Below are 19,135 nucleotides of genomic sequence, written 5' to 3' on the forward strand. Positions count from 1 at the left end.
CTTTATGCGAGGCACCACTGTACTTCAAAATACAGCAGCCAGACTAATTTTCTGACTAAGCCAGTTTGAGAGGGTTAGTCCACTGCTGAAGGAATTACACTGATTACCTGTAAAAGAGAGAATTCAATTTAAAATCATCTATATGGTTCATAAAGTAGGGCATGGAGAGAATTCAAATGGACTAGCCTTTTGTATCAATGTTACAAATTCCTTCCACAACTCCAGATTAACACAACGTTTTAAGCTGACCTTCCCTTCACCTTGTCACTGGAAAAATTCCACAGCCCCAAAGTTTGGAATAGTCTACCACAGTACCTACGTCAATCGAACTTACAGTACCACTTCAGGAAAATGCTTCTCTTCTCTTGTTAAGCCTGTAACTCGCTGTTCATATTTATTGTTTAGTAATCTTATTGTAAACTGCAATGAATCCTTGCTGAAATTTTGAGAGGTATATGAAACTATATGGTATAGTAAAATGTTTGATTATGGCAGAAAAATGTATAAGTCTTAAAAACACCCTAGTCCCACCCATACCATGCCTCCAACACATCCTCTTGAGATTTAGATGAACTGCAAATGAACAGCATAGAAATCCATCTAGAAAATAGGTTTCAAAAATACTGAATTGGCACTCGTCGCTTCCTTATTTTTTCAGTAACTGCCCCTTTGACCTGGAACTCTCTCCCTTTATATCTAAGAGCAGAAAGTAATTTGCAAAAATTTAAGAGTGGTTTAAAATGTTTTCTCTTCAAGGATGCATATAATTGCTAATGAGTTAGCTACCTACTTTAACAAAACCAAATGTTTTTTATTTTCAAGCCACTAATTTTCTAATCATTTTCATGATTTTAATTCCCTTCTCCTATTGTATTTTCCTTTTATATATTCTTTCTATAAAATTGTATTTCCGCCCCTTATCCTATTATTTCAAAGATTAGTGTTTGTCTGTTTAGTCCTGGTTTGCCCAATAATTTAAAACATGTGATATGTTTTATATTGCAAATACGTCTGTCTTTCTGTAATTTTTAAATTTTGTTCAACGCTTTGTACTGCTAGATAAGCGTTTAATCAAATATTTTAAATAAAGATAAAAGATAAAGAAAAACATCTATCTGCTCTTTAATGCCACATTTTGGATGTTTTTCTCTTTTGAAAATGAACCCAATAGCGGCTGTTTTGGGATATATGCCTTAAACATAGAAACTGACAAATCTATCCAAACCAATATTACAGTGTTTTGAACGCCTTCCTCTCTCCTCAGAAATCCTCTGAGCTCAGCTCATGTTTCATGAATTCAGATTAAAGAGTGACCAAAACTGAAGCCCAAACTGTCAGACCCCTCCCCCAACACAGCCTGTCCCCCTGGACCAGCATCCCCCTCCTGTTGAAAACCTTTGCCCTCATGTCACCCACCAACTCTGTCTTCCTCCCACCTGTAAGCCCTCCCCAGGCCTACCTTTGAAGCCCTGGTATTCAAGGTGCCTGTTTGGGGCAGGAGCTATCCTGAGTTGTTACTGCCAATCCGGCTCAATGGCCAAAATGATTGTTATGCTCAGTTGCTCCTGCCCATGCTAGTTCCAGTCTCAAAATGGCTACTGCAACCTCTTGCAGCAGTTGACTGCAGAGCTAGAAGGGACAGGAGGGAATTGAGGCTGCCTCAAAGAGGTCATTAAACCACCAGGGCTTCTTCGAAGATAGGCCTGGGGTTGGGTGGTACAGAGTGGGTTGCAGCTGAAGCATGGCTAAATCCATTTTTCGGGCTCGTAATAGTGCAGAAGCTGAACCCCCTAAATTTGGTTGGCCTCTGATTCTGATATTGTCCTCATCTACATCTTCTTCTCTGGCACGCTGTTCCATAGACCTAACATTTCTGAAAGAAATATATCTTTAGATTACTGAGTCTACTCCTGCATCCTATGACCCCTAGTTCAGAGTCTCCTGTCTACTGAAAAAAACCTCACATATATTTTTTATTTACATTTTCATACAATAAACAAAGACAAATTTTTGAAAATACTGTACATTTAGAAAAGAAAAACAAGGAAATTAAACAATCCAGTGAAAGAATCACTGAAGAAATAATACCTTGACTCTCATGTATTTAAATATCTATATCATATTGCCTCTTTCTCATTTTCCCTCCAGAGTTTACATGTTTAGATCTTGTCCTCATTGCTTTACGATTATGACTACACAACCAATTTAGCTGCCCCCCCCCACCCGAGCTAACTTCATCCATTTTATATCAATTCGAAGCTACAGTCTCCAGAACTGCACAAAATATGTTACTGTAACTTTGTAAAACATATGCTGTACTGCGGTTCCTTGATTCACACCGCCTGATGCTCCCCTCTCCCTGACTTATCTGCTGGGACTCTAGGATGCACCTCTGTTGTGAAACATTCTACCCCTTAAACTTCGCTCTGAAACTTGTTTTTCAAAATTTAAAGCTCTTTAAAGAAGTATTATTTTGACCTAACTTTCAGCCAGGTTTGATTGAATTTCTCTGGGTACCAGCCGCTGCCTTGTACATGTCTTGAAAATAACTTTTAATTCCCATACCCTACCCCTAGCTAGTATGATTGTTGCCTTTATATACTGGTGTTCCTCTTTTAAATATTTTTATTTGAATTTTTATGTAAACCTCTTTGACATGATAGCTAGTAAAAGCGGTATATCAAATTTTCTTAATAAACATAAATATAAACTAGAAATGGTCTTGTGTTCGGAATTTATTATACAGATGCTTTTTGATTTCAGAGGATCTGTTATAGACTAACCAGCAGGGGACTCTATGAGCCAGTTTATAAAAGTGGTGATACAAGATTCAGAAACGGAGATCTGAGCAGCAGTGAGGCAGTACTGATATGGTCTTTCAGAGGTTCCCAATGCATGGTACATGTACCCCAGGCAGTATGCTTACCTGTGGCAAGGGGTACGCAACGCCGGCATGCCTTCTGCATTTCTGCTGCTTCTAGTCAGAGGGTAGGGAAAGGGAAGGGAGAGGTGCCCTGCTAGTCAGAGGGGAGGGGAGGCGGAGATGCTGCTGGACTTAGGAGGTGGAAGGGAAAGATGCTGCTGCTAGTCGGAAGAGAAAGAGAAAGGAGGAAAAAGTACTGCTGGACCTGGGTGGTGGAGGGAGGTGAGAGGAAGACATGCTGCTAGACCTGGGGGGGAGGGAGTTTCTGTTGCTAGTCAGGGGGGGGAAAAGATGCCACTGCTAATCAGAGGGGAGGGGGAGGTGCTGCTGGACCTGGGTGGAGAGAGGAAGAGGTACTACTGGACCTAGGGATGAAAGGGAGAGATGCTGCTGCTAGTCGGTGGTGGGAACAGAAGGGGAGGGTGGAGAAAGGTGCTGTTGGATTTGGCTGGAGGGATTTGGGTGGAGGGATGTGAGAGGGTGCTGCTTGAATGGGGGCAGGGGAGGAGAGAGGAAGAGGTGCTGTTGCACCTGGATGGTGGTGGGAGATGTGAGGGAGGGGTGCTTCTGGCCTGGGAAAAGAGGAGGGAGGAGGAGGGTGCTGCTGGATGGGGGCAGAGGAGGGAGAAGGAGAGGTGCTGCTGGACTGATGGGAGAACAGTAGAGAAGGGGAAAGAGAGACTAGATTGGGGGAAGGGAAAGGGAGAACACTAGACTCAGGGATGTAGAAATGTGGATTGCAGGGGAAAAGGAAGGAATAGAGAGGGAGACATGCATGTCACTGGGTAGGGGTCATGGACAGAAAAGAATAGAGAGGTGATGTACAGAGCAGCGATGCTAGGCATGGAGGGAAAATAGGGACAGGGACCCAGAGGGGAAATACTGGATGGAGAGGGGATGGTGACACAAAAGGGCAATACTGATCACAGCAGACAAGGACACAGAGAGTAGATGCTGGACAGGATAGATAGAGATGCAGAGGGAAGATGGAAGGTGGACATAGTGAGAGATGATATGTCAAATGAACAGGACACCCTGAAAGGACAGTAGAAAGAAATAGAGAAAAAACAGAGACACTGCGACCAAAGCGAATGGAAAAATAAAATAGTCAGGCAACAAAGGTTGAAAAAAAGTATTTCATTCTGAATTTAATAATTGGAATGTTTCTGTGTAGAAATCTTTCAGCAGTCCTATTGTTCTGTTTTCTCACTAGGTGTTTTATTAGTGTTATAGGACCTAGAGCTCCTTTTACTAAGCCGCGTTAGGGCTTTAACGTGCAGAATAGCGCGCACTACATTGCCGTGCGCACTAGACCTTAATGCCAGCATTGAGCTGGCGTTAGTTCTACAAGCGTAGCATGTGGTAATTTCCTGTGTGCGCTAAAAATGCTAGCACACCTTAGTAAAAGGAGCCCCTAGTGTAATATTTACAGGAACAAACCTGATAAAAGGCTCTACAACAGGAATGAAAATCCAAATGCAGAAGTCTTAAGGAAGAGATGTTGACAGCCAGGGAGATGTACAACACTGAACTATAACTTAGTTTTATAAACCGGGTCATCAGCCAATTTGGAACTCGAATCGGCTAACATTAAGAAAAAGATAAATACTAAAGAACTAAAAACAAGAGAGATAGAAGTAGTTAATTTCCAAAATGCTTAGCGAACAGAATTGCCTTCAAAGCATTCCTGAATGATAAGAAGGGGCCTAAGCTTCTTAACGAGAGCGGCAAGTTATTCCAGAGCTCTGTCAATTTGAAGGAGAAAGACTGACTAAATTGCTTAATAGATTTATTTTTAGCCCTAAAGAGAGGGAAAGGAGAGTTTTAATTTATGAGAACTTCTGGCCAGGTGAGATCTACACAAATTCCAGTCCAAAGGGATAAGAGTAGTAAAGAGGCCATATAAAATCTTAAATGCAATATAGATGCATTTAAATTAAACTCAAGTGAACTGGGAGCCAGTGTAGTTCTTTGAGCAATGGAACACATGGTCAAACTTACTCTTGCCAAAAATGAGTGGATCTTTATTAAGTCAATCAATGCTTTAGACTCAACATGGCCAGTATTTCGTCAACTCGTGCCTTTCCCAAGAGCCAGTTACGTGTTAGTCAGCTACATGAACTCAATTTGGATTTATTTGCCTTTTTGAACTCAAGCTAAAGAAGGCAAGTATCATTTCATGGTGGGTGGAACGATTTGCCCAAGGTTACAAGCAGCATCAGTAGAAGCAGAATTTGAACCCTGGCTTTCCAGGTTCTCTTTCCAATGCTCTAACTACTAGGTGACTGCTTTACTCAACTACTGAATTAAAACACTCATGTACGATCTACTCCTGTCCCTGGCAGAGCACATTATATTACATTAACAAATTAATAAAAATTATGACTATGTTTACTTCTGGGTGCAGTTCAGACAGTCTGCCTACAGGCTATGTCTGGCTATCAGGCAACTGTAAAGTGTGAGACACAACTCTAAAGAAGGAGTTGCTGAGTGGGCAGCGCTGAAATCCATCAGACATGCAAACTTCTGTTAGTGGATAAACATTGCTAGAAGCACCCAGATTTGAATAAATTCAAGAACAATCTGAAAATGAGGAGCTTCAGTCTCAAAGTCAAGTTTCAAAACTTGAGCTACATGAAGGTTGTTAAAAATGATGCTGAGTAGAACTGGAAAGCAAATGATAATCAGCCTTTGTATGCTAAATGCTTCAAGAACCAAGGATCTTATGTACTTATGCCATTAAGTGGGCACACATATTTAGGTACCAAGCAAGCACATAAATGGCCAGAATATTGGGAGGATTGGCCTTGTGGTTAGAAGTGCTACCTCAGCACCCTGAGGTTATGAGTTTGATCCCAGCCTCTTACTTGTGACTCTGGGCGAGACACTTAGGGCCTGATTCTAAAAATTACACCCGAAGTTGGGTGCAAGTATGCACCCTACTGCCACCTAACTTAATTGGGTTTAATTAGTTTAAGAGGCATCTAAGGGTGTCTACAAAAAGGCTACAAGTGGCTTTCGGCATCGTAAGGTGCCCCCATAAGCGCAATTCTCATGAAAGGTAGGTGCCAGAAACGTAGGCCTTTAAAACCCTGGCTTACATTTCTAATGCCTACCTTTCACAAAGCCTCAATTCTATAAATGCAACCATTGCGTGATTGACATGCGATTGGCAGCTGTTTTTAAGGTGACCGCCAATATTGGCAGTGTTTTTAGAATCCGGGCCTTAATCTCTCCATTGCCCCAGGCACCACAGTTGGAGTGTGAGCCTGCTGAGATAGATGGGGAAAATACTTAAGATTACCTAATTACTATTCAATGTATTATAAATTGCTTTGGGTGAATCTCCTCATAAAAAGCAGTTAATAAATCTCAACAAAGCAGTTAATAAATCCCAATAAATATTTAATATTATACAGGTAAATGTCAACATTTCAGCAATGTTTTATTCTAAAAAGAGATCCCTAGCACAAGAGAGCATATTATGAAGATGGGCATACAGATGGGTGGAGCATAGGTGAGGTTCACAGATTCGTACATAAAGGTAGATTCAAGAAAGGGTGCAAGAAGGTCTGTGCCATGATACAATGGGTTTATTGTGAATTCTATAAGAGCAATTGCGTGCAGATAGGCCTGCTGAATATGCAGATGTCTCTCATGCATATGTATTTCTGGTAATCACTGTATATTCAGCATGTATATTCAGTGTCAAAATTAAAAGACAGATACAATATTGTTATTAAATGACATGAATAGTGAAGCTATAACTACATACATCGTAAGCACCAGCCTTGATCTGCTGATACAATCTGTGCTGGTCTTCATCCCAAAAAGGTGGATATCCCACCAGGAGAATGTACAGAATGACACCTAGAAGAAACCAAATGAGCAGAGTAAATAAGCCATATATAAACTAGAGCAGCTAAAAATCATCAATTTTGCCTAAAGTGACATTTCTCACTGTACATGAATGACAATGTGACAAAATTCATCACCTTTTCCTTCCCCACAGATAACCATGGGAAACAATCCCATATCATTCTTTAGTGTCTATCTCAACCTCAGTCCTTCTACACCATCATTTTTCAACGCAAGACATGAAGGTCAGTGGTTGTGTTCATTCATATTCTGATTCTACCCTCTCTCCTTAAAGAATGACATGGAGATGGTTTCCCGTGATTATCCATGGGGATGGGAATGGGGATGAATTTTGTCATTGTGTCATTCTCAAATAAAAGTATCTTGATTCTGAAACTTGGAGGCAGCAGAAATGGCTGTGTAGCTGTAAAGCTCCCATCCCCAGGCATTCTTTTAGTGATTTTCAGCTTTAAAATTTATTTCCTTAGAAGCAGAAAGTCTAAAATTTTATCAAACAATGGCTTCTAATAAGCAATCCAAGCCTGCAACAGCTTTTAAAACAGGTGGGAAGGCAAAAAGATTAAAGGAAGATCCACCCACTTCTTCCAAGACTCCCCTGCCTGTGGACGCTTTGGACATGATAGAGCTAATTGAGGAGCTAAGAAACATTAGATTAGTGTTGAAAGACAACACAGATCAACTGGTAGCGGTGAAGGAAGAAGTGGCAAACTTGGCACAGAAAGTGGAAATGATACATACCAGAATGGATCAGAAAGAAACCCGAATGGAGAAAGTGGAAATGGAGCAGCTGCAATGTAAAAAAGATCACAGGGTTCTTCAGGACATGGAAAAACGGATGGTAGATTTTGAAAATCATTCAAGAAGAAATAATGTGAGGATACTGCGATTAAAGGAAGGGGTGGAGGGAAAGAATGCTATAACTTTTCAGGAAGAAATCATACCAAAAATACTCCCCCTTACTTAAAAGTGCCATTGGAAATTGAAAGGGCACATAGGATCCCAGGAAGGAGACCTAATGGTCAGTCGGGACCTAGACCATTAATTTTTCACTTGCTACTTTTCCAGCATGTTATAGAAATTTTAAGAGTGGCAAAGGAGACCAAAAATCTGACTTACAAAGATTCAAAGATTATGTTTGTCTCGGTTTTTGCAAGTGCAACATTGAATCTTCGCAAACAATTTTTACAATTGAGGTAACAATTAAAAGAGATTGGGGCAAAATATGGGTTTTATTAACCTGCTTTAATGAGGGTTACTTATAAAGATAAATTCTATCAGTTTGAAGACCCTGAGAAGTTGAAGGAGTACTTGTCTAAACAAGAAACACCGATGAACTGAATGGATAATCCTGTCAGCTGTAATCAAGTCATTTATTGATTTTCTCTGGATTTGGGGGAAGTAAAGCTGAATTTTAGTGCTTTTGAACTATTTATTTTAATATATGGAGTTTGATGTTTCAACTGTCTCCTGATTTCCAACTGTCACAGAACCACGAGGACAGTATTTTTTTTCATTCAAATGAGCCTTGTGATAGGAGAGAATTTGATCTCTCTTACACTTTCAGCAAATGACAGGCGAACAAGAAGGAAGTTCCAGCCCACTAAGTCAATAGGGAAGCAGATTAGTACTTTACATCAGAGGAAAATTAGTGACAGTAAGCAATGAATGCTCTTTGAGTACTTAAAGGATCAGGACTGTGCCTTGAAGATAAGACAGTAAGGGTCAGTGCGAATCTTTGCCCAGTCCACGGCCTGATTTGCACCTGTGGCTGGTTTGTCGCCGCTGCCCCTTCACCCACCTCCGTTCCCTGGTGTCAGAGCCGTTTTGTTCATCTGCAGTGGGTTTGGTGTCTGCACTCAAGGAGAGATGTTGTCAGGTTTCTGGGGATCTCGCTGCGACGCCCACGGGCCTCGAGTGCTGTGAGTCTCGGTATCCACTTTCTCAGCCGCCCGTGCCGGTGCCTGCTCGGCCCTCCGCCACTACTTTTTCCTCCTGTGCCCTTTGACGCCGCCTCGGATGGGGATGCCTCTGGTGGCAATGGTGCCTGCGGGGGCGGCGGATGCTTACAGGCGGCTCCTGAAGGATACAACACTATGCGGGGTTTCCTGCCTATGGTCCTGATGCATCGCCGCCGTGGTTCTAGCTCCGCCATTGATTCTGGCTCGAAAGTGAAGATTTCAGGCAGCTGACTTCTGCTGGAAAAGGGTGCCGGTAATGGACACGGGAGACACTCAGAGTCCAGCTTCATGCTGCCGCCACTAGGCAAAGAGAGCATGGTTCTTGGCTTGCACATCTCACCAGAAGTAGGGCTCGCAGTGTCTGCATCTGTTTCCAACTGTGCCGGGCTCGTGAGCACTCTCCATGTTTGTGGGCATGTATTCTGCATTTCCCGTTTATAAGCGAGAAGGTCTGGAGCAAGTGCCCTATCTGTTATGGGACCATTCTGGAGAGGGGAGTTAGGCAAGGGTGTCCGTTATCTCCTTTGCTTTTTGACATTGTACTGGAACCCTTGCTATTGGCTATTCAACAGGCAAAGGAGATACAGGGTTTTCCTTATGCGGGTCAGGAATATAAAATCTCTGCGTATGCTTCATTTGAGGAATCCTGAAACTTCCATCCCGCATTTACTGGATTTGATTGACAGATTTGGGAAATTTTCTGGCTATAAAATAAATTGGAGTATATCTGAGGTTATTCCACTAATTGTACATTGTCCAAAAGGATTATTTGATATATTCCCTTTTATTTGGAAGGAAGAGGGTATAAAATATTTAGGTATTTGGATACAGAAAACATTGGAAGAGACAATGAAAGTAAATGAAAAATATTTATTGTTGAAGGTTACAGAAATGTGTGAGCAATGGAACCCTTTACATCTGTCTTGGTGGGGGAGAGTTCAAACAGTTAAGATGATGATTTTGCCTGTGGTTTGCTACCAAATGGGTATGTTGCCAGTGTTTTTTCAGGGGTCCTTTTACACGAAATTAAATAGTATTCTTACTAAATTTATTTGGCTGTGTAAAACTGCAAGAATTGCTTTAGTATCTTTACAAAAACCAATTGTGGTGGGGGAGGGGTAAATTTTCCCAATTTTTATAGGTACCATCAAGCCTATATAATGCACCAGGGTATGTATTGGATACTCCCCGAGCTCATGGAGAATCTTTCAGACTGGTTATGGTTGGAATGACAGCTCCTGTCTCCATTGAGATTGTGTCACATTTTAAGTATCAAGTTACCTAGGATGTATAAGGACATTAGAATTTTATTAGACACTTGGCAGACATTAAAATTTATTAATAATTTAACACCTATTTCGATTCATAAATCCACATCAGTCTCTTTGGCTGAAATCCAAGATTCAAATTGACAGGTTTAAGATCATCTGGAAGCATTAGATGCAGGCGGGCATACATACTCTGGATGATGTAGTATCATAGAGAAAGCTGCTTGTCTTTTTCACAACTGCAACAAACATTTGGTATTGCTAAATCTCAAAATCATAAGTGGTTGCAGTTGAAACAAGCCATTCAGAAGGGGTTCACTGATTGGCAAAATGTTAAAAATCTGTATAGTTTGCCGATCCTATGCTTCCAGACAGAGTTCCTAGGGCATCAGGCCGTCCAGTGGTACAGATTAATATCTCAATTTTTGAATAAGAAACCAAAGACTGGTCTTCGTGACATTTGGAGATAAAGCAGCAGATTTCAGCATCTCAATGGCCACAAATTTGGACTTGGAGGATGAGATGTACGGCGTCTGAATCTGTGAGACAAACATGGTTTTTCTTGTTACATAGATCTTTTTGGACTCCGGTTCGACTACAGAAATTGGATAGTTCCAAGTCTAAGTTGCTGGCACTGTCATCTCGATGTATGGACATTGGATCATCTACTGTTCTATTGTCCCTTGATACTTAAATTTTGGAGATCCATTTGGGGTCAAGTGAATAAAATATTGGAAAGTACAGTGGCATTGATGTACGATACTGTGCTATTTGGCAAGTTAATGAGGGCTAAAAGCCCAATATCTTCCCATAATAATAAACTTCTCTTTATTATGATGGGGGTTGCCATACAACTTATTTTGAGGAACTGGAAAAACTGGGACCGGTTAAATTATAATTTCTGGTGGGAGTCTTTATGCCACATTTTTAATATGGAATGTATGATTGCTATACAGCAGGGACATTATAGGAAATTTAAGGAGGTTTGGGAGCCATTGACAAGATTCTGTAAGGAGTGATTGTTGATTCTGCCCTTTGAACATACACGTCCAGGGTGGGGAAATACTTTTAATTTGAGTGCAATTGTTGGATATGTAGAAAGGGGGGGATGATATATGTATTTGTCTTGAAATATAATTTGATAGAATTTAAGTGCTGTTAAAGTGTAAAATGTCTGTATAATATGTTGCACTTATTTTTGGCTTTAAAATAAATAAAGATATTTAAAAAATAAAAGTATCTTATATCCTCATAGAAACACAGGTATCGTTTGTTACCTGCAAATGCTACATCTTTTTTCAATTTTTTAGCACAAAAAAAGATTAGGTTCTTATCTCAATAATCTTCTTTCTTCTAGATGTGTCTACAATGCTAGGGTTATGCTAGGGTCCTGAATGCTAGGGTTTTGCACCTGAACCCACAAGTTGCTTGCAGAATGCTATCAATCATCTTTTGAACTTTGCCTTCATCCCCGGGAGCTGCTCCTGCCCCCTCAGTTTGTGCAAAAGCAATTAAGTAGCACTGTAATGAGGGAACTGGGGAAAAATCCTTGATACTACAATTCAGTTCTACTCTGTAACAAACATATCCATCAGCATTATAACATTAAAGTAATTGATTGAAACAGATACAAAAATTGCGTGTAACCAACATTAATCTTATACAGAGCTCATAGCTACTCGCATGTCATGCTATCAAGTGGAGACTTATACCAGACCTTATGTTCTTGGGTGTTTACTTTTTACTTTTTTATCCTCTCAGTTCATCTGAGAGACATGGAATTCTTAAGGAAGAAGGCAGGTGAAGTCCACTGACAGGGCAGGGCTTAAGGAAAACTTTACACATCTACAAGAAAGAAGATTATTGAAGTAAGAACCTAATTTTTCTTTCTAGTGCAATTTGTCTAGTGGTCCTTAAAGTTAAGGACGAGTGAGTATAAGCCCTCAGGTAAGTAAATCACTGAATACCTCTACAAGGAGGGGAAAAGGGGGCAATGTCTGGAAAACAGTATATAGTAATGCTCGAAGTATGGGAAACAAGATTCTGGATCTAGAAGCTGTGATGGAAGAAGATGAGTTGGATATAGTGGTGATCATAGAGACCTATGACTGGGATGTAGTTATACCAGGCTATATTCTGTTCAGGAAAGACAGGGTAAGAAGAAAAGGAAGGGGAGTCTCCAGATCAGACCTTAGGTCCATCAAGTCCGGCGATCCGCACACGCGGAGGCCCCGCCAGGTGTACCCTGGCATAATTTTAGTCACACGTATCACTCTATGCTTCTCATAAGGAGGTGTGCTTCTAGATTACCCTTACCTGTATTACTCTATGCCTCTCATAAGGAGATGTGCATCTAGTTTACCCTTAAATCCTAGAACGGTGGATTCTGCAATAACCTCCTCTGGGAGAGCATTCCAGGTGTCTACCACTCGCTGCGTGAAACAGAACTTCCTGATATTTGTCCTGGATTTGTCCCCCCTCAGCTTCAGTGATGCCCTCATATTGCCGGATCTGCAGGGCAAGGAAGAAGCACTGTGGATCAATTTGTAAAGAAGAAATGGTAAATATATTTACTTTGGTGTGATATACAGGCCTCCTTCACAGATGGGAGAAGTGGACAGAAATTTAATAGTAGACATTCAGAAAAAAAGGGAAGTTTTACTAATAAGCAATTTTAACATGCTGGATGTTGATTGGGGTATCCCTGTTGCAGGATCTTCTAGAAGTAAGGAGATCCTGGATTCTCTATAAGGAGAACTATTCCAACAGTTGGTAATGGAACCCATGAGGGATAGGGTCATAATGGCGTAGTGCTTACAAAATGGGTAAGTGTTTCTGATGTTACACTGGGTGATCATTTGGCATCCAATGATTACTGCATGGTACGGTTTAATATTAAGAAGGATATAGAGAGGACTCATTCAAAAATAAAGGTTCTGGACTTTTAAAAAACTAATTTTGTTCGAATGGAAGAATACGTCTGGATGGGAATTGTCTGGATGGGAATGTCTGGAAGGAGTGGAAATGCGGTGGGCAAAATTGAATGGAGTTATTGTAAGGACGACAGACCTTTTTGTGAGGCAAGCTAGTAAATGTAAGAGGAAAAGAAGGCCGCTTTGGTTCTCAAAACTAGTAGCTGAGAGAAGGTAAGGAATAAGAGGTTAGCTTTCATAAATTACAAAAGATTGTGGAAAGAGAAAGACAGGCGAAAATATCTGGGAAAGTTAAGAGAGGCTGGTTGAATAGTCAGGAAAGCAAAGATGGAAATGGAAAAAAAATAGCTGCCATTGTAAAACAGGGAGACAAGACTTTTTTTTTAGATATCAGTGATAGGAAGAAGTGCAAAAGTGGCATTGTGAGACTCAAAATTGAAGGGGAGAAATATGTAGAAGCTGGTAAAGAAAAGGCTGAATTGCTTAACTAATATTCTGTTCTGTGTTCATGGCTGAAGCAACGGGAGCAGGACTGCAGAAGACAAACATGAATAGGGATGGAAGAGTGGTAGACCCTGATTGATTTTCAGAGGGTTGTGTTCATGAGGAGTTAGCTAAATTAAAGGTAGGCAAAGCAATGGGGCCAAATGGTGTACATCTGAGGGTGCTGAAGGAACTTAGGGAAGTTCTGGGAATCTCCAAAGGACTGACCTTTTCAATGCTTCTCTGGAGTTGGGAGTGGTACCGGAAGACTGGAGAAGGGCAGATGTGATCCCTTTTCACAAGTGGAAGTAAGGAAGAAGTAGGGAATTATGGGCTAGTAAGTCTGACTTCTGTGGTAAGGCAAATTAATGGAAACACTTTTTAAAACAGAGAATGGTCAAGTTTCTGGAAATCTGGTAGATAATAGAAACCGGAAGCAACATGGATTCACTAGAAGTAGGTCTTATCAGACAAATCTGATCAATTTCTTTGACTGGATGACCAGAGTATTGGACAGAGGGAGTTGCGCTAGAAGTGGTGTATTTAGATTTAGCAAAGCCTTTTGCAGTGTTCCACACAGGGCATCTAATAAATTAAACTGAGTGCCTTCAGATGAGCCCCAACAGTAACAGGCTGGGTCAAGAACTGATCAAGTGGAAGGTGACAGAAGGTAGTAGTCAATGGAGATCGCTCTGAGGAAAGGGGATGTTAACCAGTGTGGTGCCTCAAGGTTCTGTTTTTGGGACTGTTTTTTTTTAAAAAACATTTTATACGCGATATTGCTAATGGCCTGGTCAGGTAAGATTTGCCTCTTTGTGAATGATGCCAAAATCTGCAATAGTGTAGACCAGTGGTTCCCAACCCTGTCCTGGAGGACCCCTGGCCAGTTGGGTTTTCAGGATAACCCTAATGAATATGCATGAGAGAGATCTGCATATAATGAAGGTGCCAGGCAAGCAAATCTGCTCCATGCATATTCATTAGGGCTATTCTGAAAACCCGACTGGCCTGGGGGTCCTCCAGGGCAGGGTTGGGAACCACTGGTGTAGACACCGTAGATGGTGTGAATAACATAAAGAAAGACCTAGCATAGCTTGAAGAATGGTCAGAAATTTGGCAGCTAAAATTTAATGCTAGGAAATGCAAGGTCATGCATTTGGGCTGCAGAAACCCGAAGGAACAGTACAGGTTTGGGAGTGAAGAACTTATATGCACAGAAGAGCGGGACTTGGGTGTGATTGTATGTGATGATCATAAGGTGGCCAAACAAGTTGAAAAGGTGATGGCAAAAGCTAAAATATTGAGTGCAATTCTGGAAACCGCACCTTCAAAAAGATATAAAAAGGATGGAGTTGGTTCAGAGGAAGGCTACTAAAATGGTATGTGGTCTTCATCATAAGATGTATGGGGACAAATTTAAAGATCTTAATATGTATACTTTGGAGGAAAGGCAGGAGATGGGGAGATATGATAGAGAAATTTAAATACCTACGTGGTGCAAATGTGCATGAGTCGAGTCTCTTTCATTTGAAAGGAAGCTCTGAAATGAGAGGGCATAGGATGAAGTTAAGAGGTCATAGATTCAGGAGTAATCTAAGGAAATAGTTTTTTTTACAGAAAGTGTGGTAGATGCATGGAACAGTCTTACAGAAGAGGTGGTGGAGATAAAGACTGTGTCTAAATTCAAGAAAGCATGGGATAGACACATGGGATCTCTTAGTGAGAGGAAAATATAATGGTTCCTGTGGATGGGCAGACTGGATGAGACATTTGGCCTTTATCTGCCATTATGTTTCTATGTTAAAGCAGTCCATGAATTCTAGGGTGGGCCTGCTAAGCCTGCAATGATCTGGGTAGGTCTCAGTTTGCCACTGTGATCTTTCAGTGGCAAACTGTGACTCCGTTGGGTCTCAATAAAGAAGTTGAATGGTGGGCGTTCCTACATCATTCTTGACAGTTTTTTCAATCAATCATTTCCTTGCATCAATTTCTGATGTCACTGCCGGGGGGGGGATGCTTGTTAAATTCAGTGTGTTTTTCCTTCTTCCATTTCAACCTCTTTGAAGATGTTTGTAGCTGAGTGCGGCAGCTAGCCTCCTGTAGTTCCATGATTATTTTGCATTAGCTTTTTTATTTTATTTGTGTTTTTGATTCATGCTTAGCAGATTGTAACTATTTATTTTTTGTTTAGATTTCACACCTGAGCGCTACAGTACGGGTTCTTTGAAAAAAACATAGGTAAAACGCGTTAGAACCCAGAACATGTTTCTGAGCCCTACCCAACTTTTTTCAGATAAGTTTTCACGTTTTGAATTTACACACTGATCTCTTTGAATATGAATTTGTACACCATGTCTCATGTGCAATTATTAGAGGTAATTACTTCAGACACTCCATCATGCGGACTTGTTCCGCAGTCTGACAATTAATTCTCTGAGCACTTAAAGAGATACGCATATGAGTTACAGTTTTGAATCACCTTTGCTTTAAAACAAGTAGTGTCACTTCCATTTTTTTTTTTTTGAGTCCGTAACACTGGCCATCAGGTCATCCAGACCCTTGTCAAATAGCATCTGTCCTTAAAAAGGGAAGCCTGCTCAGAGTGGCTTTAGAAACTGAATCTCCTGCCAATTGTCTGATTCAGAGCATCTGCCAGATAGCATAGGCTGACACCTTGCTCATAATTCATGTAGAGTGTCTGCTATATAATCCACCCCAGATCCTCTTGGGCTCAGCAGCCATTGCATGTCTGTGCTTGGCCAATGCACCTTCAGAGAGCTCAGTAAAGGATTTCTTCTCTTAGGAACATACCTTCTGCGGATCCCCTGGGACAACAGTATAGAACATTGAATAAATAAATATGTAAATGGTATAGGCAAACAAATCTAAACAGCCAGAATCCTACAACATCCAAAAAGGTAACATCTCACAAGCTCAGACCAAATTCTTCAAAATCAAAGGCACCGTGGATGAGTAGAATGGATAGCTTGTTCTTGGTTCTCTCCATCTAGAGCAGGGGTGCCTCAAACACCAAGAGAGATGGTTGCTAGGCTGAAGACTGAACTGGACTCAAAATTATTAAAAGTCAAGTATTCACACTATTTTTTCCATCTATGGTGGGTTTTTTTTTTTAAAAAAGAATATGCCAAAAGAATATCAATTCATTAACAATGAGTTGTTGGATTATTGCATTAGGATATACAAATTAAACTCTGAAGTAACTACAATTCCTTCAAACCACAGCTACAAGACTTTTGACAGAGATAAATAACTGGGATTATATTATGTTATACTGGCAAAATGACACTTGCTTAGAATTTAGAGTTAGGTTTAAAATAAAAGGATTACCTTCTGAATCTTATAAAATTGCACAACTATTTGATCCTTATGCTCATCACAAGAGGATCTGTTAGTGATTGCCCTTTGGCAGTGCAACTGGAGATTCCATGACCCTCAGCACTAGTTATTTGGCCCTAGTTATTGGGAATACAATTTTCTATGATATTTGAAAAGAAATTACCTCTTGTTTTTGGGAAAGGGATCAGGCATGCCTTTACGACCAGGTTCTGGATCTTAATACTATTTATATTTGAAGACATCTTATGACTAGGGGTTCTCAACCCAGTCCTTGGAACACACCAAACCTGTCTGGTTAACAAAAGGCATATGCAGGAGGTAGATTTGTATAGATTGGAGATAGTGCATGGAAATTTATCTCATGCATATTCATCATGGATATTCTGAAAACCTGACTGGCTGGTTATATCCTGAGAACTGAGTTGAGAACCTTTTTATGACTGTAGCATGTGCAGAGGAGAATGGGTGGGGTAAAAGAAGCAATCGATGCTACATTAGGTTCCGAGTTGAAATGCTGAATTTTGTAATGTATAATTATTTGCACAGAACTATTGCATTTTAGTTGATATGAATTGTACTCTACCCTGATGGCCAAGGAAAAGCAGTCAATGAAGTATATATAAAATAAATTGTACCCCTTCCTTTTTACTGTAAATCCCCATTTGGCTACATGGGCCTCTTAACCTGTAAATCGTCTTGAACCTGAACTGGAAAAGTGTGATTAAGAAGTCCTGATTAGATTAGATTAAATATTGAACCACTAGTCTTTAAGCCCGTTACATTAATGGGTGCTAGAATAGATGTGTCTGTCTGTCTTTCTTTCTCTCCTTGGCTGCTTTCTGTCTGTCTGTCTTTCTTTCTGTCTCTCTCCTTGGCCGCTGTCTGTCTCTCTCTCTCTTTGGCCGCTGTCAGTCTTTCTGTCTGTCTCTCTGGCATTCCTTCTGTCTGTGTCTCTCCCTGGCCCCCCTTTCTGTCTGTCTTTCTTTCTTTCTTTCTCTCTCTCTCTCTCTCTCCTTGGCTGCTGTCTGTCTGTCTTTTTTTCTTTGTCTCTCTCTCTTTGGCCGCTGTCTGTCTGTCTGGCTCCCTATCTGTTTGTCATTCTTTCTGTCTGTGTCTCTCCCTGGCCCCTTGTCTCTCTGTCTTTCTCCCTGGCCCCCTGCCTGCCTATCTCTCTCTGTTGCGCCATGCCTGACTTGCCCCCTTATGTGGCCCCTTTATATCTCCCCCTGAGTAAACCAAGATTGCTGCCTGCCCCCCCAGCATACCCCTCCCCCCAAAGCAGCCCCCTTTCCCTCTCCCTCTCCACTTACCTGTCTGTCTTTCTTTCTGTCTCTCTTCCTGGCCCCCTTCTGTCTCCCCCCCAAGCAAAAACGAGATTGCTGCCCTGCCCCCAGCATACACCTCCCCCCCAAGCAGCCCCCCCTTTACACCTCTCCCCCTCCACTTCCCTGTCTGTCTCTCTCCCTGGCCCCTGCTATGCCTATCTCTCTCTGTTGCGGCATGCCTGCCAGTCCTCTCCGTGGCCCCCTTCTGTCTCCCTTCCTGAGCAAACCAAGATATGCTGCCTGCCCCCAGCACACCCCTCCCCCAAAGCAGCCCACTTTCCACTCTCCCCCTCCACTTCTCTGTGCAGCAGTAGCAGCCGGATGCCTCGCAGCACCCGCACCCTGTCCGCTTTCATCCAGGCCGAAGGACACCCTCCTGCCGTGCTCTTGGTGCCGCTCAAACCGCCATACGCACCACAAGCCAACGCACGCCACACACCACATGCACAACGCACGCGACACAAATCGAACACGGCCACGGAGTCATACAACATGGAGTCAGGGATCACGGCATTGTAAGTGCGCATGCACGCTTAGGGTTTTTATTATAGAGGATAAAAACTGAAAAGTGCATTTACTAGACTTGTTGAAAAGTGAGAATGATAGAACAGAAACACACCTGTAGTTAATTATTGGTGTTCTCTTGCTTAATTAGTATCAATTAAGCAAGCGAACACCAATAATCACAAACATCTCAGATCACTTGGAATCCCTACTGAGACATTTTAAGAGGGTTCTGCAATTGTGCCTTACCACATGCCCACATATCCACTGGCTTTCCATATGGATCTTTTCGCAACACTTCAGGTGACAGATATCCAGGTGTACCAGCAAAACCTGTGGAAAAAAATGGGACAAGCAAGTGAGGAGAGTCAGAACGATTTGTGTGACAGGAAAAATGGTTTGATATTTCTATATGGTAGTCTTTCTTAATGAAAAATCTCTTATTGCAAGAAAGCTTATTTAATACAGCAGTCAAACACGATTCAACAAACTGATTTTACTACCA

The 19,135-nt window shown here is 41.4% G+C and overlaps 1 protein-coding gene across 1 annotated transcript in view; it reads right to left on the reverse strand.

Annotated features, from left to right (window-relative positions):
- Positions 1–19,135, reverse strand: part of CAMK2D (calcium/calmodulin dependent protein kinase II delta) — a 563,004-nt gene that overhangs the window by 137,819 nt on the left and 406,050 nt on the right. Inside the window, 2 exon segments of the mRNA XM_033956020.1 lie at positions 6,699–6,793; positions 18,880–18,963. Of these exon segments, the coding sequence (XP_033811911.1) occupies positions 6,699–6,793; positions 18,880–18,963 (179 nt within the window).

This window comes from Geotrypetes seraphini, chromosome 1 (assembly GCF_902459505.1).
Source record: "Geotrypetes seraphini chromosome 1, aGeoSer1.1, whole genome shotgun sequence".
NCBI classification, from domain to species: Eukaryota; Metazoa; Chordata; class Amphibia; order Gymnophiona; family Dermophiidae; genus Geotrypetes; species Geotrypetes seraphini.